This window comes from Dermochelys coriacea, chromosome 26, assembly GCF_009764565.3.
Source record: "Dermochelys coriacea isolate rDerCor1 chromosome 26, rDerCor1.pri.v4, whole genome shotgun sequence".
Classification (NCBI taxonomy): domain Eukaryota; kingdom Metazoa; phylum Chordata; order Testudines; family Dermochelyidae; genus Dermochelys; species Dermochelys coriacea.
Genome location: NC_050093.1, coordinates 12,787,537 through 12,809,349, shown reverse-complemented (window position 1 = coordinate 12,809,349; position 21,813 = coordinate 12,787,537). Strand labels below are relative to the sequence as shown.

Here is a 21,813-nt window from a genome sequence, read left to right as displayed (position 1 = left end):
TTTGCAGGAGATAGTAGAAAAAGCAGGAAGGTGGGATCTGCCAAGTAACGGCAGTTGTGTTGGCCCAGGAGGCTTTCCCTGTTCCTAAGATTCTTTAACAATCTGCTCATTTAAGGGCCTACTTTATACAGAGCAGAACACACCAGTTATTGCAGGCCACAAGACTCTCGCTAGGAATCTGGCAGAAGAGCGTGCCATGCGCCCGGTGTGTTGGAATGCTAGTCACTCGTGCTATTTGGGTCCGCTTCCAAACAGTTGAAAAATGCCTGTGGCGGAGGAACACCTTTGTTCAGAGGTAATACCACTGTGGGATTCCCAAGGGAAGAGATCCTTGGGCCAACTTCAAGGCGGTACTCATACGTTATCGCATGGCACGTCCAGAGGTGCCACAACTTATGTAAATTAGTGGGGGCGGGGGGAGGAGAGCAGGAATGAAAATGCAGGAGTTTGGAAGCAATGTTGAGGGGGGACATCAGCAGGAGAGTCAAAATTTATGGAGACATGTCCTTTCTCTTCCCCGAGCGGTTACACCAATAAGTACATAGGATACAACGTACATAACTTAGGCAGAACTACATTAAATGGTGGGGAAAATTCCTAGAGTGCTTAATTCCAGTACTTTTACTAGATTTGGATTGTTTGCTCATAGTGTATGTGACTGGTCTAATCTATTGATTTTTAAAATCAAGTCCCGCCCCCGCCTCTTTCTAATAATCAGCACACGTGAAAAAGGTACGGAAACATTTGGCCCTTCCCATTACAGAAAGGTGGGATCAAAAAGTGATATGGGCCAAGTATTGAGGCACACAAATCCCTTGGGATGGGGAAAGAATAAATGAATGGAGCACAAACACACACACGAGGTATACTCTTAAGTGCGAGCACCTCTCGGAACATCCAGCCTCTTCCCCTGCTGCTGCAGAATTGCTGCCTTCAGCATATTTGCTAGTGTTTTGTCCAGTCTGGTTTAGAAATTCCCACCCCTTCCCTTGGGAGACTATTCCACAAGCCAATAATCTCACTATCAGGGAGCTCTTCTGATATTCAGCCTAAATGTTCTTGTCATTCATTCAACTGCTTTAGACGATCCTTCCCTGCTCCTGGGCGCTTACAGCCTTCGAGTATTTCCAGGCGGTTATGACTGGCCCTTCACTGTCACTTCGCCTAAGCATGTCTACTTTTAATCTTTCCACCAAAACCTGCCCCACTCCAGATTCTTCTTCTTCTTCCTCCTCCTCCTCCTCGCAGAACTCCCTCCCATTCATTATCAGTATCCTTTGAGCCCTGAGATACCCAGAAATGACCACAATACTCAAGGTGTGGTCATGTCAGAATCATAAAGAGAGGTGCTTTTTTGAAAACATTACCCTCAGTCATTGGGAGTATGTCTATATTGCAATCAGAGGGCGTGACGGCAGATAAAGCTTTAATCTACCTAGTTTGGGCCCTGGATACATGAAGCTACAGCAATGAAAGCTTCAGCAGAGTCTATACACGACCGAAGTGGCTTCACTGCTGTGGGAACCAAGATAGCTAAATTAAAGCTAGCTTAGGTTTGGCTACCTGAGTTGCAATCACACCTGTGACTCCAGTATAGACATAGCCTTCGGCCCCAAGTCCTCTTTCAATGGGATGTAGGCTACCACAGCCCAGATTCTCAAAGGAATTTAGACATCTAACTCCCACACATTACACGGTTTTGAGAATTTTACCCAGGCTGTAGTAGATCCCCATTCTGGGATATAATGGCCTGCCCATATACAGGACCAAAAACCAGACATAGGGCCAGATTCTTGGCTGGTGTTAATAAGTGTCACTCCATTGAAAATATTGACCCAGGTTCAGTGAAGCCAATGGAGCTATACCAATTTAAACTGAGTGAGGTTCTGGCCCAGGGCCATAACTCATGGAAATAGAGAATGAACGTGAGGTAGAGACCTCACTCCGGACTCATCGAAACGAGAAGGTTGCACCAGTATAATTTGAGATGTGAACTGAAACCAACAGAATGACACTGGCGTCAAAGACTCTGTGGACACTCTTATTAGGTACAAGAGAGGCCTTTTTCCCCATTTTGTTTAACCGGTTCCTGATTGACCTGAGCTAAACCAAAATAAGCCACCCCTATACTGCAGTAAATGCCCACACAGCCTTTTGCACTGGTTTATATTGGTTTAAAAAGAGATTTAAGTTATAGCGGTGCAACTGTCTCATGTCGACAAGCCTTGAGTCAACATATATATTGTAGATCTTACAACACTCACACTACTTATACTCAGTAGAGATTACCATCCTCCTTCTGACTTTTCTCTCCCCCTTGTAAGTGGTTCCCCTCTTATATACAGTACTGAATCTTCTCCATCTACATGGCTTGCTTATCCAAACAAAACACTCCCCCTCCAAGGCTGTGTAAAGTAAAACAATCCCCCCCCCCCCAAGCAAGAGCGACACCCATTCTACATGCATGCTGGGATCAATCCAGTAGTAATCATATTCCACACTTCCACAGTGACTTCCACTCTAAGGTCTCAGATCACTTAAATGATTATAAACTTAGCATCACAACACTCTCATAAGGTTGGCAGGGCATTGCCCTCCCCCAACCCTCCTTGTTTTACAGGGGAGGAAATGGAGGAATACAGAGCTTACTGGACGTGTCCTAGGTCAGACAGTGAACCTATCTAGACCCATCCAGCCACGTTCTCCTCCTGGCCCCCAATCACCACAAGATCAGAATTTGTGGCAAAGCCACGAATAAAATGTAGGCCTCCTGATCCGTCTGATGGTCTCTCTTCATAACAGGGGAAGGACTATCTCCAGCTCCTTTAATATCCCCTGCACACTGGCCTATGAAGCATCATGTTCACAACAGACATGGTTGCAAATGGAGAAACTTTTGTGTGTCCCTAACTTGAGGGACAAATCTCCTCTCCAAATTGCACACAGGAATATCTTCCAGCTTATTCCCCACTCCATGCATGCACCCGAGTTACACATAAAAACCACCTTTGGAGAAGTATGCTCTGCAAAGCTAAGAGGGGAGTTTAAAACCCATGTTCGCAGGATAAAATCCTGATTCAAACTTCCAGCAATGAAGTCAATAGAAATTTTGCCTAAGTAAGGACTTCCGGACTAGCCTATTGTTACAATTATTTCCAACATTCTGACAATACTCTTGGCACATTACAAAAATCAAGACAGTCCCTGTATCCAGAAGGGCTTACACTGTTAGAACCGATTGAGTCTCCTAATTACCCTGGCAGTTCATTAAATAACCTGGACACAAGGACAAGAACCTCCACAAAGGTGCAGAGCAGCTGGTTTGGGTTGGGATGGTTGTCTCCTCTGCTGTTGGCAGGGAGTTGTTCAAACAAGGCTTTAACCCAACCACATGTTGGTCTCCTCGGGCAGAGTGTATTTTAATAAACTGGTGGGTTTTATTACTTCCTTAATATGTCAGATGTTAATCCATTTATGAAAAATGTCTTTGCTAATGGAATCCCAATGCTCTAGAACTTGGAAATAAGAACGTCGGTCACATATGGTACTCAAGAAAGGGGCTAATTAAATCGGTGCGTGTGTAAAAGGAAACTTCCTGCTGCAGCCAGAAATACTGCCTTTCCCTTAGATAAAAATCAGGTGAAGCAGAATTCATAACTGCCATGAAAGAACAGGATGTCCCTTGCATTATAGTTTAGCCTGCTTTACTGCCTAAGACCCTTAAGCCACACCATCAGTGACTTGGTCATTATTATTATCAATCATTTAATATGTCCATCGTTGTAGTGCTCTGAGGCTCTGGTTGGAATTGGGGGCCTGTACAAACACAAAGGAAGACAACCCCAGAGAGTTCATGACCGACGTACGTTTCAGAAGCTCTCTCGCAAAAAGCGATGCTGGGATAAAAGCGGAGGATGTGAGCTGAGGGACCGGTAACGCTCTCTGATCCGATCCCTCAGCCCTGCAATGATATGGGGAGCTCATGGACATGAGAAGAAGGATGGTATCAGTCCCATTCCATTGCAATGCTACAGTCACTTGAGATTCTAGCTCTGCACCCTTATGATGATGATGTATTCTTTGCATTGTGGTAGCAACACAGGGCCGTAAGCAACGATTGGGACCCCTGTTGCAGTAGGTGCTGTACGTGCACAAAACAAGAAAGCCCCCCTCCTCCTGCCATCAGGGAGCTCCATGGCCAGATAGCCAGTGTGGGTTCTGTTATGCAAAAGATTAGCTCCTCCTTTCCCCCAGATCAACAGGAAAGCTCTTCGTGATACATCAGCCCTCTGAGAGGATGAACAACATGGGTTAAAAACAACAACTATTATTATGTGGCAGCCAGCAGGGTGCTTCACAGCACACACACAAGACAGGTCCCTGCCTTGAAAAGCATAAAAATCTACAGGATAATAAACAAATGCCACAGTTGGGGGTGGGGGCTCTCAGGCTTTGCCCCAGGAAGGGGGAAGGAATTGGGTGACAACTTCAACTCTATGCTACTTTCTCAGCAGGAGGGAAAGGACCTTTCCCCTGAGGGCTCAGAGCTCTTGTTGGTTGGGGATCCTCTAAGGGCTCCACACTACAGAGGCTGTGACACCAAGGGAGAGATGGACAAGAGCTATTCTGTATTGGAGTCCTTGCTGCCAGCCTCTCTGCTGCCATGTGCAAGTACTGAGTTAATTATTCCTAGACCAGCCTTAACAAAAGGGCATACCCTAGTCCAAGCCTGGAACTTCTCCACTGAGGGGACTCCGTAACGGCCCTTGGAAACATCTCCCATCACCTACGGTAACTATTTTAATCTAATCTATATTTTCCCTACTGTAGCTTCAGCCAGTCACCTTTCTTCTGTCTTGAATGCGGGAGAAGAATTTTGTCCTACCTTTCACATCCCTTTGCAAAGTTCTAGACACCTTCTTTTCTCCAGGCTGGACCTTCCCAGCTCTTGGCCCTAGCCTAGGACTTGGGAGACCCTGCTCTGTCACAGACTTCCTATGTGTCTTTGGGAGAGTCACTTAGCTTCTCTGTGCCTCAGTTCCCCCATCTGTACAGTGGGGATAATAGCACTGCCCTGCCTCCCACCGGTGCTGTGAGGATAAATGCATGAAAGACTGTGAGGGGGGCCACATCTGTACCTAAAGGTGGTTTAACATTTTAACTTTCTATTCTGAGTGCATTTGTGAAAAAATTTGTCAGCCATTGAAGAAAACAAAAGACAAAGGAACATTTACCTAGAAAAGAGGGTTTTTTCTTTCTTTCCCTCAGCTCAAGGTCTAAGCCGATCTGTCTACGCATAACATGTACTTTCTGCACTGTGCAGTTTTGCTGGGATCCTTGAGCTACTGCCTTCCCTCCAGTCACAGCACACCTAGTCATTCAATATCATGCAAGTGGAAGGTCTGAAGATCATTTTTCAGGTCTCTTCCTCCTCTAAGAGTCTTAGTCACATTGTTCCCCTGACCGTGGTCACTGACCCGAACAAAGAGTTATTTGCTAAACCAACATCGATAGGACTTCACTGAGCAGTGGGGGCAGGAAGCTGCTGGAGAGAATGCTTGGTATTTATTCACCTGAGGGATCTTTTCTTCCCTGAAATAAACAAAGCCTATCTTAGCCTGGCCATAGTTTCAGGCACTTATGTGGATCTTATTCATTTTTCTCAGCTGGTAAATCCGATACATCATTCAACTTCGTTAATGAAGATACCAGATGTTCAGTTAGGAAGATGTTTAATGGTCATTTATTTTTGAGCATGCAAACTGGACATCTTCGAAGAAGCACTGATACAACATTCTTGCAAGGTTTTGACATCTCAGCCTGATTAAAACTATCCTCATTAGAATGCTCCCTCAATTTGCTACTTGGAGACAATAGCCGCCTTGCAGGCGCTGGTTAAGAGAGCATAAGAATGCTAACGGCTAGTTTAATAAAAGCTTTTTGCTTTCTGAGCAAAAGTGACCCAATGCTTGCAGAGTTTTTGCACTTTTGAAAGGCAATCCACTAAAGCTAAACCAGACTGCATACACTGATGCATCTGAATTAGTGGTTTACCATCCACGAAAGCTTATGCCCAGATAAATCTGTCAGTCTTTAAGGTGCCACCGGACTCCTTGTTGTTTTTGTGGATACAGACTAACACGGCTACCCCCCCCGATTCATTACACTTATGCTAGGAAGTTTATCAAAGGTCATAAAGAGATCCACTGTTTGGGCAGGAATAGATCACATTAATGTAATTTAAAAGAAAAACAAAGAATGAAGAAAGATACCGCCAATAGGACAGATTTTGGTTTCCCTTAACAGTTTTATATCAGTGCAACTACACTGGCTTTAGTGAAGTTACCCCTAGTTTAAACCACAGTGAGATCAGAATCAGGTCCTGAACGTTCCAGAGCTGAAGGTTTAACTCAACATTAATACTACAGATAAATTAGGTTGATTATATTAAAATGGATAGTTGCACAGAACAACAGTACATAATACTCTGTATTGATACATGCATAGATCTATTAAAGATACACCAAACCCACAGAACTACTTCCCAAACCTTTCCCCAAAACATGATAAAAGCCCCACCTCATGTGGTTTTGCAAAACAAAGGCCAGCTCTGGTTTTGCTTCTCTTGTGTACCATATATATAGAAAGTGGCTGCCATTACAAGAATAAAAGCAGCGCACAGTATTATCTGCAGTGGCTGCAGTTTTCAACTAGACTTGGCATAACAAATAACTGACAAGCACCTAGCATCGGTTTGAAATGCCAACTATCGAATGGTGCTTGACAATTGTAATTATCCATTCCTTCAAAAGAGAAACATTTGTTTTCTGCAGGTCTCATTTTGCAGGACAAACAGAACATACAATGGGCTTTTTTCTCCTTTGCGATCCATCCCTTGCCCCTTAAAAAGAAGGAGAGACGCAGCACTGGTTGTTCAGCGGAGATGATCCTTGCAACCAGCTGCCTTCTACAATGAAGCATCCCAGCAGCAGCACTTATTGAACCTCAGGACCAAGAACCACTTAGAGGATTTAGATGCCCAATTTCCATTAATTTTAACGAGAACTGGATGTCCAAATTCCTTAGGATGCATTGAAAAGCTCAGCCCACAGCTCTAAAATTATCCCTCTGTCTAGAAGTCCAACATCCCATTCTAGATGCAATTTGCCTCTTCTAGCCCACTTCCAGAACACTGCGATGCAGCAACGGGCTACAAAATGGAAGACTCTCTCTCTAGTGTGCATGTGGGCTTACTGCTAAACTCCCTTTGTTATATTTTTTTGGGGTCAGCTGTGCCACATTTTTAAGGCACAGTATCCCTCAGTTTGATCTTTGTTAGGCTGGAAGGGACAATCAAAAACACCTTTCTTACCCCCTCAGAGGTGAACAAGCTGTGTTTGCTACCAAAAAGTTTATTTTCAGCAAGCACATCAGATTCCAAGATACCACACTGTATTGCTAATCAATTTCTCTTACACTTGCAAACACACAACGTCATCGCATTTTACCCGCCCCTAGATCAGTTAAGAAACGGCTTTTGTAAACAAGAAACAAAGTCCAGGAACACCAAGGTTTTTAAGACTGGAAAGAGAATGGAAACAGCATGTGGAATAGTTCTTACCTGGAACGTTTTGCATTCTTTCCCCCGTTAAACGTACACCACACCAAACAAAAAACACCCCAAACTTCCTCCTTTATCCACTCAGTCTTGTTAAACTCCACGGCTTAATGAGCAGATTATAGAGAATATAAAGCACTTTCCTCTCTCTTCGGCTCTCATGACGTGAAGTTACCAAATCCACCGAGATGCCTGCATAAGAGGTGAGCGGACTGGAGTGTGTGAGAGAGTGAATGGGGGGGGGGGAAGAAATGAGAGAGGTGGGAGGATGGGAATGGCAGTACAGGTTTCGATATAATCCCTACAACTTCAGAAATGCTGCACATATTTACTCCAAGCACGGACAGAGCCCTCTGCTTCTTTATTCAGGCAAAATTCCCCTCAGAAGTCAATGGGAGTTCTGCCAAAGTATGAGCTGGAATTGCTGAACAGACCCTATCTTAGCGGGTTTAAATCCTAAATGTTTTGGATTCTCCATGTGCCTCATGCTTTAGTATTCTTTGATATTGTATGCTGGGCTTCATCTTCAGATACAGACATCCATCCATCAGGAATATTGCACTGGATTTATTTCCTTCACGGTAAGGGACGGTAAATTCAGGACTGTGCAGGGTTAGAGTGCTCCACTAAGTGCTTTGGAGACTGTTTCAAATACACAATTGCCAACACTTGCTTTGTAAATTCTGCATTATTCAGAAACAACTTGCAACTACAAAGGACTATACTCCCCTGAACTAGCCACAGTCAGAAACCTCTACCATCTCCAGCACCTTTTATTGGAGACCGTCAAAGAGAAGACAAGCCTGCGCTGTTGATCCTACAGGGTTTGCTATTATTTAGCTTTAATGAACGGCCTCAATATGCAAGTCACATTGAATAACTAACTGGGACACTAGGCTTTGCCAAGTGAAAGAAAACAAAAAGTTTAAGTATAAAGAATTACAGGCATGATTTCCAGACTGGTACTCTGGTTTTACAAGTGCACTTTTACCAGGGAATTGCTGGAATGCTTTGCCAGTGAAAAGCATGAATGAATTGCAAGCAGAATCTCTGGTGAGTACAGAATTGTGCCCTTAAAGAGAGGATTGAAAAGCAAACCCCTATAGCCTGTCACTTTTTGTGATCCAGCTCCTACAGCAGTTTGGTTTAGTGCACTCATAAACGAGCAAAAAAGAAGAGAACATCTATATTGGGGCTAAATCGAAGATTGACAGCTATTTTGCTATGTAAAATGTTAATCTTTCCTAAGGAGCTTTAAAAACTAGACTGGACAAGGCTCTAGGGAATAAACTGTAGGGAACAATCCTACTCTGGTGAAGAAATAGACTAGATGTGATCCAATAGGGTCTTTACTGTCTCTAACAACTATGATTATATGACATCTTGAAATGTATTAGAGCAATCAATACATTTTATGCTAAATTTTGGTCATTCTGCTAACTCACCCTCCCACCCCCGCCAGTCTTCTCTGTTCACCTGTCATGTCCTGTCTGTGAGCTCCCTTGGACAGGGACTATCTTTTTTTGTTATTTTCTGTGTATTGCATAGCATAATGGGGCCCTGATTCTCAGCTTCGGTTCCTAGATGCTACTGCAATTAGAATAATAAACTAGGAGAAATAATAATACCTAGTTCTTATATAGTGCTTTTGCATCAGTAGATCTCAAAGCACTTTATAAAGGTTGCAATTAAGTCAGGATGGAAAAAATGCAAAAAGTAAAGCCAGAAAATGGTCAGCAAAAAGGCACTGCATTCAGTCATAATTCAATGACCAGAAATATGGGCTATTAATTAACTCTGTTTAGTAAGAAGTAGGAAATAACATTAATTACTTACAGCGCAATAACACTTTGAAAAGACAGCACTGAAATGACCTTGCTGCATTATATACTGACTCTTTCAAAGGCTCACATACTACATCTGCTCTGCTTACAAACGAAAATGGGCGTTTTCAAATTGCTGCTGTCATAGGATTTGAAAAATTAAGGCTGTGTTCTTCCTGTTTTGGGTACCATTTAGAATAGCGAAGAAGAGACCACAATTGTACCTACAGGCTGCAAATGCTACATTCTTTACCATGTTTTACCAGCAGAGAACGAACCCAGGACCTTCAACACTAAAAGCAAGGATGACTACCATTTGAACTAGAGGAGTACCACATTTGCTATTAGCAGTATTAGGCTCATGTAGACCAGCCACTACAGGAAATACATTACACATGCCATGCACAATAAACCAGTGGGTGGGTTTCATCAACATGCAGGACGGAGAGAAATTTATTTACTGCAGCTGGTACACAGGGCATAGCTATGAGTGGTCGGATGAAATTATGCCAAATATCAGGATAAAAGTTTCCTTACAATGAGATCTATTTGGCTGTGCATTTCCTGAGGAAAATGATGGAAGTTCTATTTGGGGGGAGGGAGGGCAGTGTAAAATTAGACTGGACAAACCAGTCCAAATATCTCTATTATATTGCATGGAGGATGGGTCCATCAATGGCTATTAGCCAGGTTGGTCAAGGAAGCAACCCCATGCTCCGAGTGTCCCTAAGCCTCCAAATTCCAGAAGCTGGGACTGGATGACAGGGGAAAGATCATTCAAAGTTGCCCTGTTCTATTCATTCTCTCTGAAGCATCTGGCACCAGCCACTGTTGGAAGATAGGATACTGGGCTATATGGACCATTGGTGTGACCCAATGTGGCTGTTCTTATGTTCCAATTCTACAGTCAGAACTTACCTGACAAGTCTGCTGATGCTGCACAAAGCAGAACAGAATCCAGCTCACTCTTCCTAAACTGCATGGGCTGAAAGAGGCACCAGCAACAAGACCCTTGTGCTTCAGCAGCCCTCAGCTGCCTGAACAGACTCTTTGTGGCCAGTGCAGCCACCTATAATTTAGAGAAGCCTTTAGGCCATTCTGTACGGAGCTGAGTACCAAATCGGCCCCTGGCAGCTGTGGGAATTAGGGGAACACAAAGGCAGCTCTGAAATATCTGAGTACTGTCCCCATGTGGTGATGTTAGGCACAAAAGGCTGTGTTAGCCTGAGTGCTACAGAGGACTAAAATTGAATGAATAATGGGTTTTTGGGTCCAGGACTGAATTGGAAAAAAAAAACACAAAACAAAAACAAACTCACCAATCTGAGCCAAAATGAAAAAACTTTTTCAAAAGTTTTCATCCAACTGAAAAGCTGAAAAAATTTCATTTTCAATCCAGTGAAATGTTTCTATTTACCTCTAAATGATTTTTCCCAGTGTTTTGATTCGTTTAGAGTCAACTTCAAATGATTGTTTTTTAATTTTTCATTTTGATTCGGCTGTTTTTCATCCCCCCCCCCCCTTTTTTTTTTTTTAAATTGGCCAAATTTGGAATCAAAACATCAGTTTGAATCCAAAAGCCGAAAGAAAACGTTTAGACAATTTTGAAATTTGTTTTCAATGGAAACGATTCATTTAATTCAACCTGAATCAATGAATAGTTGCAAGCCCTGAAAAATGCATTTTTTTAAAATGAAAAACACAATTTGTTGAAAAAACGATGCAAGCATCATAGAGGACTGCGGAGACCACCTCAGGAAATCTGATCTAGCGACAGTCCAATTCCTTCTCTTCTTGATTACGAGGAATAGCACAACTGGGACTTACTCGTCCTGATGGCGTTGTCGTTCCCATTGTCGTAGCTTGCCTGCCCTCCTTCATCGGTATCGGATCGGTCCTGGCGCTCATAGAGCCTTTCGTTCTCGCTGGTTTTATCCCGGCTGGAGGTGGATCTCCGCCTGCGCCTTTTTCTCCTGTAGCCCCGTGGCATTGGCACCCCGATGTAAATAGAATGGTAGTCTGCAATGGAGAGAAAAAAGAAACCCACCAAGGAACTTCGCATGCAGAAGCAGGGCTCTGGGTGTACAAACCTCACTGCTTTTCACTTGTGAATAGAAGCCAGCAATCCCATATGCTCTCCCCACCCATCTCCCATTAGGCCTGAAACACCAAACATTACTATCGTGCTAACAAGGATGTCTGGCTACTCCCAAACCCATTGATGCCATAGAGTCCACAAGTAGGCATGCCCTTGGGTTTTGAGTCTCATTGGCACCTCCAGAAGCACCATTACACACATCCCCACCGATACATAAGGGCGCAAAGGATGTTTTTACTTATTTAAATGGAAACAAATTGTATCCATTTGGCCTTGAATTTTGGGTAAAATTTGGCATCACTTCAAGGAATATTACCTTGCTAGGTAGTCTTCAGATCAACTAAACAGCCCTATTCTGAGATGCGCCGAGTAGCTACAGCTTCCACCAAAGTGGTGGGTGCTGAACACTTCTCAGGATCAGGCCCCAGCTGTATATTAGGAAGTCCAACGAAATGTTTCTCAAGCTTCTCAAAGTCAAAAACATTCATGTCCCCCATACTTTTTTTTGCTTTTATAGTAAATGTATCTATGTTAACAGTAAGTCTGTGTGTGTTTTGAGAAGTTGATAGAGAATATTTGACTTTGAAGAGTAAGGGTGTGCGAGGAGAGATTTTTTTCTTTTCTTCAGAGCAAATACAGTTTTCAATGCCTTGCAACCCCTTTGGTTGTCATGACCCATTAGCTAAGACACATTGGTCTGTGGATAGATAGGGCATTAGACTAGGACTCAGGAGATCTGGGTTCAATTCACAGCTCAGCCACAGAGTCCCTGTGTGCCCATGAACATATCACTTAGAGCTGTCTGGGGCCTTAGTTCTCCATCTATAAATGGAGATAGCACTTCACTACCTCCCAGGAGGGTTTGGGAGAACAAATCCATTAATGATTGTGACATACTGCAGTGATGAGGGCCATATAAGTATGTAGGTAGATCACTGAAGTCAATGGGAGTTTTGCTATTTACTTCAATGGGAGAGGATCAGCCAAGATCCTCCAAAGACAAACTGTGGAACACCTGGAATTTTTCTTACCTTCTTCATCATCATATCTTTTCCTGGAGTTGCTGAGACCTCTCTCACTCAATCCATCCTCCTCCTCCATCATGACCGAACGACTAGAGGAAAGAGCTGAGGGATTCAAGTGGGAGAATAAAGAAAATAAATTAGAACATAGCTTTTAAGAAGAAACATTTTCATTTTAGATCAATAAGAGATTCTCTAGAGAGAGGCATTTGGCTCCACATCAGTGGTAAGAGACAATTATTAAAAACTCATCTTTTTGGGGTGGGGCCATCCTTTAGTTTTGTGATTGTACAGTGCCTGGCACAGTGGGGCCCAGTCCTTTTTCTAGATGCTCCCGAAATACAAATAAATAATAAATCAATACTGATGAAGGCTGGGTATCCTGCTGACCCCCTGAGGTGGTTCTGCTGGATCTGGGCTAAGACATGTGCTGGGGGACAGCGTGGAGGACATTGCTGAATAAAATATTTGTGTGACAGTAATGCCTACAGACCCCACAACAGAGATGGCGGCCATTGTGCTAGGTGCAGTACAGTCAGCTGGTGAGAGATAGTCCTTGCCCCAAGAACTTATAGCCTAAATAGACAAGACAGGCAAAGCATTGGAGAGAGGCAGGTCTGAAGACATTGTTTCATTCTGTGTTTGTACAGGGCCTAGTAAAAAGGGTTGCTCGTCCATGACTGGGGCTCCTAGCTTCTACTGCAATGCGCATAAATAATTACAAGGGAAATATTTAACAAACAAGAGGCCTAAATTCACAGACGTGATTGGGTTTTTAATATTTTTGTAAGGGGACTAGCTAGGTTAGGAGGCTTGTAATGAGATACAGAAGCTATCTGAGCTGTAGGGACCTGATCCAACTCCCATTAAAGTCAAGGAAAAGGCTTGCCTTTTTATTACTCTTTATTATTTGTATTCCTGTAGCATGTAGGGGCTCTAATCATGGACCTGGACTCCACTGTGCTAGGTGCTGTGCAAGCATAGAACAAAACAACAACAAAAAAAAAAACACAACGGTCCTTTTGATTCTCATTTGGGCTGTACCAGGCCATACATCACCAAGTTCAAATGTGACTCATGGCAATGGGTGGTCAAAAGCCATTGCTATCAAATGTTCGTCTGGTGACTTGGGCAACATGAGGGTCTCAGCTCAGTTCCTAGCATCCACATCACAACCACCGATTAACTGGCTGTCTCAACTGAAAGGCCAAGAACTAGACAGGCCATGGAGACTGAACTACACACTCACTCCTAGAGATAGTGACACATACGGCAATTTCCTGAAATATCTTTGGGAGAACTCGTTGTGGGCCCGGGACTGTATGAAATTCCACTGGGGAAGAGTGACCACAGCCCTCCAGGAACGAAGAACAGTGGCTGAAGGTGGAGGGATGATTAGGCAAATTTACTCAGGTTTTAACATGTCCATAGGGGCACCGCCACCTGGAGAGGCTCACATATACGGCTTCAAACCAGATTCTCCAGAAGCCACTGGACAAAGGAAGTTTAAACTCAGGCTATTTATCCAAAAGTCCTAAGGGCTCTTTCAGATCCAGCCAACAGACAGGACCTTTTGTCCAAGGCAGGGGCCAGGGGTCCCAATCCTTAGGGAAGGGTTGGAAGGACTGACACCTGTCAGAGCCCAAGATTGGAGTTGGTGGGGGGGGGGGGGGAAGGGAAATGATCTCTGGCATGTTTTTTAGCATGCACGTATGCTTTTTTATTGGTTTTAATATGTTTTAACTGTAATGCTTTCCCCTTAAAATAAAAGTGCTTGTTTAGAAAGACTTGTGGGCTAACTTGTAACTGCTGGCAATTCTGCTGGTCACAGGCTTTAAAGAGTATGCCGAGGGCAGATGCTGGCCTGGTTAGGCAGACTGGCTTGCAGGGGATATCACAGTTTTCGGAAGCGAAAGGCTAAAGCAGTCTAGTTGTTATAGAAGTGGGGCTGGGAGACAGAAGACCTGGGTTCTAGAGCAGACTTTGCTTTGAGTCTTCTGGAAAGTCATTCCACCTCTTTGCCGAAGTTTCCCCCCCACATTGAAAAATCATACTGATCTCCCTTTATGAAGTGCTTTGAGGATGAAAAAAAAAAAAAGTATTTAAAAAGTGATCTACAGATGCAAAGTATTTTGTCCTGCTGCTTCTCTTAAGTGGAATGTGCATTTTCATCATGCACTGACCCATTTTGGTAAATATTTGCCCTGCTTTTTGCTCATAATTCTCACATACTGTCTTATTTTGAATGGAGTTTTTGCATTTTCATCAAAAATAGTAATTAGTTTCCTAATTATCTCACCTACATTGATTGCCCTTCACACTTGATGAAGACGAGAGGATGGTACTAGTAGTGGCAGTAAAATCAATGCCTTTCAAAGTCACTTTGAGAGTGGTCAGATAGCCAGATCTGGGCTCCGAGTACCATTGCAAACTAATGGCCAGCTCTTGTTTTCTCAACAAAAGACATAAAACATTATCAGAGCTGATCAGTTAAAAAAATAAATAAATAAATAAATAAAATATTTGCAAAATTAATAGTAAATAAAAGTACTGAGTTTAGGTTGTTGAGGGAAACACGGTCATGTTGTTATTCTCTATTTGCATGCCAGGTATGTCTGGAAGTGAAAAATCTTGACAAATAATCATTTGTCCATATATTCAGACCATTATCCCAGTTTAAAAGCTGCAGTCAGCCAAACAGAATAAACCTGTCATTTATCATCTTATTTATATTACACTAGCATTGAGAAGCCCCATCCAAGCTTGGGGTTCTATTGTGATCGGTGCTGTGCAAAAAATCAATATTAGAGGTAGTCCTTGTCCCACGTCAGTGAATCAGGGTGTATTTACAGTTTTTGTACTGATTTAAACTAAATCAATATGTTTCTTTCTATTTAGTTAAACCAGTGCAACCCCTAAGGGTGGACTGGCCATAGTGGTATAAAAGTTGTTTCTGATGGCAAGTGCGTACACCGACTGAGAACGTTCTGCCTGAAGTGGCATCTCTCATGTCAGACCAGATTACAAAACAAGGGGCCTGCTCCAAAGCCTATTGAAATCAATGGGAGTCTTCAAATCAACTTCAGGGCTTTGGATCGGGCTCTGTGCCCAATCTTGCTGCTACTGAATTAAATGGTCTAGCTTCAATGGGAGACCCTAAATGATTCCTTCTTAGAAAGCAGAGCTCTTGGTGTATTTTGGGCTGAATCCTTAGATCCAGACTACTTCACTGTTACACAGGCAAAAGGTCTATTGACTCTGTGGGTGTTTTTGCTTACATAAGTGCAGCTGGATTTGATCTTTGTATATGGCCAGGTCCATAAACAAGAACCTGGTCTGTCCATTGCACTTAAGGTACAAGTCAAGGGTATGTTACTAATAAAAAATAAAACTGCTTCTTATTCCTAGATATGGGTGGGAGTGTTCTCTAGATCATTTTTTTTTTTAAATTCATGTTAATGGACTTGGCCCTAAAAAGTGAATCAATTTCAACTTCCTGGAACCCTACAAAAACAAACCAGCATCACAGCCCAACACACCAAAAACCAAGCCATTGGGCACAGCCCCATCACTCATAAGTAGCCTCACAATAATAAGCCAATGAGCGCAGCCAAATATTCACCGTAACTGGAGAATAAAATTAAAAGAGAAAAAAAACACACACACAAAAAAAACAAACAAAACAAACACAAACACTTTTCTGCATAAATCTCAGGGTGCCTTACAAAGGTGGGTCACTGTCATTAGCCAGAGCAGACAGATGAGGAGCTAATGTCACAATAGAGAACAGAATTTGGATTTCTTGACTGCCAGCCTAGTCCTGAGCCGTTGATATACACTGCCTCCCCAGTGAAGGAAGAAGGCTCAAAGTGTTTCAGATAAGAATTTTATTTAGGCCATAGAGATTAATAAATGCATGTTGCAACATTCTTTAAAAAAATACAATTTATTGGGTCTGATTTTCAGGATGCCGAGACGCAAATTGCTTAGTTTGGGAATTCAGTTACCACAACTATTTGCACCAGATTGGGTATTTGAATGTGCCAGTTTGTATCTAGCACCATTTATGTAGATAAACACCCTCTTTTGGATACACAATTGTGCACACAGTGAGTGCTCAAATTGCACTAGTGTAAATGTAATCCGACATCAGGCTTTGATTTCATGAAACTAAGGTTATCTGGTTATATTCCAGGATCTGAAGTGAAGATGGGAAAGTGATGTTAGAAAAGTGTGTGATGGGAAACAATCACAGGTACAGTGAGGAACAGAAAGGGTCTGGCCAATATAAATGTCAGACTAGGATTTGGAATGGGTGACTCAGCTGATAGATGAGAAGAGACCCTGAAACCGTGACAGCCCCTTCTAGCTAACCCTCAAAGAAATCCCGACAATCTGAAACCAAGCAGCCACATAAATAAGCTTAATCCAAATCAGAATTTACTCCTTGAGAAGTGAAAATTGTCAGAGACTATGAGGTCCATAAGGGACTTGGTTATTGATATCAATTGTATGGAAGGTGCTCAGATACTAAGTGATAGGAGGACCATATAAAACCCTAAGGCCGCTTAAAAGCTTTGCTGGCATAGCTATGTTGGTTAGGGGTGTGATTTTTATGTATTTATTTATTTTTTAAAGACATGACCTAGCTATGCCTGCAAGAGTCCTAATATATGCAGTTACGCCAGAAAAAAAAAACCCCAAAAACAAAAACCCACTTATTTTGTTTGCCGAACCAGGAAAAGCTATACAAACCAAAGGACGTATTTTGCTACTACAATTGCATCTACACCAGGAAATTTTTACCACTATAGCTATACCAGCAAAACTTTTAAGGGTACATAAGAACAGCCATACTAAGTCAGAGCAAGGGTCCATCTAGCCTAGTGTCCGGTCTTCTGACAGTGGCTAATGCCAGGTGCCTCTGAGGGAATGAACAGAACAAGTAATCAAGTGACCCATTCCTTGTTGCCCATTTCCAGCTTCTGGCAAACAGAGGCTAGGGATACCATCCCTACCCATCCTGGCTAACAGCCATTGATGGACCTATCCTCCATGAATGTATCTAGTTCTTTTTTGAACCCTGTTATAGTCTTGACCTTCACAACATCCTCTGGCAAGGAGTTCCACAGGTTAACTGTGTTGTGCGGAAAAAACCCCACTTCCTTTTGTTTGTTTAAAGCTGCTGCCGATTAACAAGACAAGGCCAAAAGACAGAAAGGAAAAGGCAGCGATGGGGCATGAAAGGAGGGCAAAGAAACAAGTGATAGGTACCTGAGATGCAGAAGGGAGTGACAAGAATGGACTGGAAGGGTAGACTTCTTATACCATATATATAGTGTACGAAATAACAATCCCTTCTAAACCGAAGGTAAATCAAGTCTAAATTCCATCCTGGGGGTCTTCAACAAGCCATCTGAGCTTAACTTTTCTGATCTATGATGTCTGGTATTAGGATGTGCTGCCATGAAGTTGTGCTCTTTCTAAATGTCTTTTTGAGTAGGGAGTCTTCTGAAGGGACACATTTCGTGTCTCTGCAAAGGGCCCTTGTTAACATGGCCACCAAGGCTCTGGTAAACAGAAACAAATATAATCTGCATCCTGATTGTATGCGGAGTTATTCTCTTGTCCTTTTCTTCTGGTTCACTGGTAGATCCAGACAAAGCTGTTTCTATGGTCTGTTCTACTCTTATTGGCAATCCGGCGAGGATGATCTCTTTCACATGTTTTATTTTTCATGGGTCCTTTGGTGACTGAGGAGTCCGATCCTTGAGCCACAGACTCATTGGCAGACATTGTAAGTGGTTTTGGAAGACAGGATCGGGCCATGATCGCTTCATGACGGTTGTCTTTCCTTTCTTTTCTAGTGTTTTTCTGCAACCAGGGCAAGGCGGTTTTCCTCAAAAGTGGACATTCCCTCTCTGACAAGTCTTTGCCAGTTATCCTGCTCCTGGGCTGCTGTCTCCCAGTGTGTGGTGTCACTTATACCAACATAGCTATACCAGTCATGGATGTGCAAAAACACACCCCTACACCTTCTAATGACGCAGTTATGGCAACAAACCCCCTAGTGTAGATGTAGTTATGCCATTAGAAGAGAGTGTTTGTCGGCACAGCTAATGTTGTCAGGGAAGTAGTGTTCCTATATTGGCAGAAAAAACCTTCTGTTGACAGATGCTGCATCTACATTAGGCAGCTCAAACACCTTCTGTTGACATCTGATGCCCCTACACTAGGGGCCTATGCCAACACAGCTATGCTGCCACAGGCACTGTAACGTAGACACAGCAGACTATAAGTATTCTTTAGAGAGATTCATAATTAAACATATGTACATTTACTGCCCATGAAGACATTTCGGGGAATGTTGCGAGCAAACGAAAAAAAGGGGGCGTGACACAATGGAAAATGCTTCTCAAATATGCAGACTAACATGCTCTATCCATCAGCACTGCCACATTTGGAATGTTTCTATAGATCTAGATCCAAGTGCGCATGCAAGATATTTTTGTTAGCTTTAGATGTTTTAATCTCAATGTACAGAACTTTATCTCCATCACAGTTGTATCTGAGCCCTGGCCTCTACAAAATTATAGTATGTCAGTTTAACTACATCACTCTGGGGTGTGGAAAAATCCACATGGATTATAATGACCGAATCCCCGGTGTAGATAGCTTGACGGGAGGGCTTCTCCCATTGACTTAGCTACTACCTCTCAGGGAGGAGAAGTACCCATGCCGACTGGAGAAGCTCGCCCTTCGGCGTAAGTAGCATCTTCACTATGTGCACATCAGTGCAGTGCTGTAAGTGTAGAAACCTCCCAAGTAGCTGCCAAGCATTTCAAAATAGAAATAACATTCTCTCTCCATCTTCCAAGCCTACAGGAGAAAAAGCTGTTCAACAGTAACTGTTGATGTAGTGGCTCAATGTAACTGCTGATTATCGCATTGTTTTAAACATTTGGAGAGATTCCCACAGCATGAGGCTAGTGCTCCTACAGTTTCTATTTGTACAATAGAAATATATAAATATTGGGGAGGGGAATTTCCTAGCATTTATGTGCATGAGTAGAATTTATATAGACACTGACAACAGGCACTCTAGCAATATAAAGAGAGAGAGTCTCTTCAGATTAAAATACATAACATCTAAAAGTCACTCATATTCCACAAGAGCATTCCTTCAAAAATCGTGACAACTATGTGATAGACTATTATAGGGCAAGAGAAAAAAAACAAACATTACTTTTCTTAGAGGAGTTGTCATCTTCTTATTACATACCAAAGTGATACAATTAAGGGTACAACACCAATAGCAGTGAAGCTGTAGCAGCAGGGGCTGTGCAACTCCATTGAGGACCCTGGGTATTTACTCCAGCGGCTAGCCCGTGCCACCATGGCTATCATTATTGGGGCTAGCTGGATCAAAGCTAGCTCAGGTGTATCTTACACATGCTGCAGTCACACCTCTGACTGCAGTGGAGACTTACCCTAAAATGTGCCTTAGTTGAACTTTACAGCTCAGATGTTATTAACAGGCACTGTTTGGACCCACAACGTTCCATAAAAGAGCTCTAGTTTTAATAAGCAACCTTACCTTCTAATCCCCTGAAATGTTCAAAACTAAGCAGAAGGGGGATGTCCAGTAGCCGATCAGCAAAAGCTCTAGGATGAAAGAGAATCCTGGGTGCTGCAGGGTGAGGAAGTCTAGTTTGTCTTGACAGAGAAAACTACTGATGCAAGCATGGTATTGACTTCTAATGTCAAAGGCGCTAGTTAAAACGTGTTTTGGGCAATATTGATTGACTGTTAGAGCGGAGCAGCATCACATCACATCACAGGACACAAATAGATCTCAGTGGAGGATGTGACATGCGAACAAGCGAGGACCTAGCATTGTACAATCATAACGACGAATGAAGGAAAAACCAGCAAGAGCATAAAAACAAAGCCATCAACTCTAACCTGGTCCCTCTTCTGTGCTGCCCAGGGCATCCTGTCTTGGGTGCATCAGTCTTGCTTAGATTGTCATTTTCCCCCCTTTGGACAGTAACTGTCTTCATTTTGTGTTTTGTACAGCGTAAAATATGCTGTCAGTGCTTAAGAAATGATCAACAGTAATAATAATGAAGCAAAGTTGTATTGCAGATGATGGTCCAATAAAACCTATATATGAAAAGCTCCACTGAAGTCTATGGCAGCCCGATCAGATCAGGTTCATGGGCTTTTAGATTATAGTTACTTTTTAAAAATAAAAACAGATAATTGCATTCCAAGCCATTTAGCAATCTCCAAATTTTGTCTTTTTTGTGAAATGTTCACAAAAATGAGAGCTTCCACCCTAACTGCCCCCTGCAAGAACACCCAACTTTGAAAGTTTGCTTGTTTTTGCATCCAAACACCCAAACGATTTTCACCGAAATTGCTTTTTGAAAAGTCAACAATTTTGAAGATTTCACCTGAGTATCAAACCAATTTTTGCTTAAAATGGGCCCAATTTCCACTCCCAAATGGCCTTCCAAAAGAAATAATGGAACTAACATGACATTTGCTGCCACCACATTATTCACTCTGCTTGCGTGTTGCATCCCTTCCCTCCCACTCTGTTTCATTCTTGCCTATTCAGATGACAAGTTTGGTTCTTTGGACAGCACCTAGAACTATGGAGTCATTGTCCATGACTGAGGCTCCTAGGCATCCAAACAACAAATAAAAACCCTGATTTAGGGTAGCGGGGCTAAAAATAGCAGTGTAGACACTGGGATCAGAATGGAGCCTGGGCTCTGAGACCCTGCAAGATCTGGGCTCTGAGGATCGGTGCTAGGGGGTTTTGATTGAAGTGTAGACATACCCTAAGCGTCCGCAGGATTTGGCCCTTTCAATAAGGCTTCTGTTCCTACATCACTTAGATGCAGTTGAAAATCCCTTCCAGCATGAAGGGTCTGATTCTGCAAGGTGCTGAGCACCCTCAACGCATATAGAGTTCAGTAAGGATGGAGGGCACTCAGCATTCACAGGATCTGGAGTTAAACACACTGTTGTGAAGTCCAGTCTCCTGAATTGCACAAATAACGGTATGAATTTTAAATGATGTAGGTGCAGCCATACCAGCAACAGGGTCCCTGTCCTGGCAGAGGAGGGACTTCCGAAAAACCAAGCTGACAGTAACCTCTGCCTCTGCTCTCTTCGAGGCAGGAGAGCAGGCGCTGAGAATGAACTGCTGTGTGATGCAGGGCTTCGGGGGCGTCCATC

At 42.9% G+C, this 21,813-nt stretch overlaps 1 protein-coding gene across 9 annotated transcripts in view; it reads right to left on the bottom strand.

Annotated features, from left to right (window-relative positions):
- Positions 1–21,813, bottom strand: part of SLC4A5 (solute carrier family 4 member 5) — a 126,299-nt gene that overhangs the window by 100,437 nt on the left and 4,049 nt on the right. For 8 of the 9 annotated variants that reach the window (XM_043503200.1, XM_038384613.2, XM_043503194.1 and 5 more), the window contains 2 exons: positions 12,571–12,666; positions 11,269–11,460 (listed from right to left, as the gene is read on the bottom strand). In XM_043503200.1, the coding sequence (XP_043359135.1) occupies positions 11,269–11,460; positions 12,571–12,643 (265 nt within the window). In that variant the 5' untranslated portion in view covers positions 12,644–12,666. Of the gene's footprint in view, positions 1–7,621; positions 7,739–11,268; positions 11,461–12,570; positions 12,667–21,813 lie in introns of those variants that run through there. The other variant, XM_043503199.1, reaches the window with a different exon arrangement.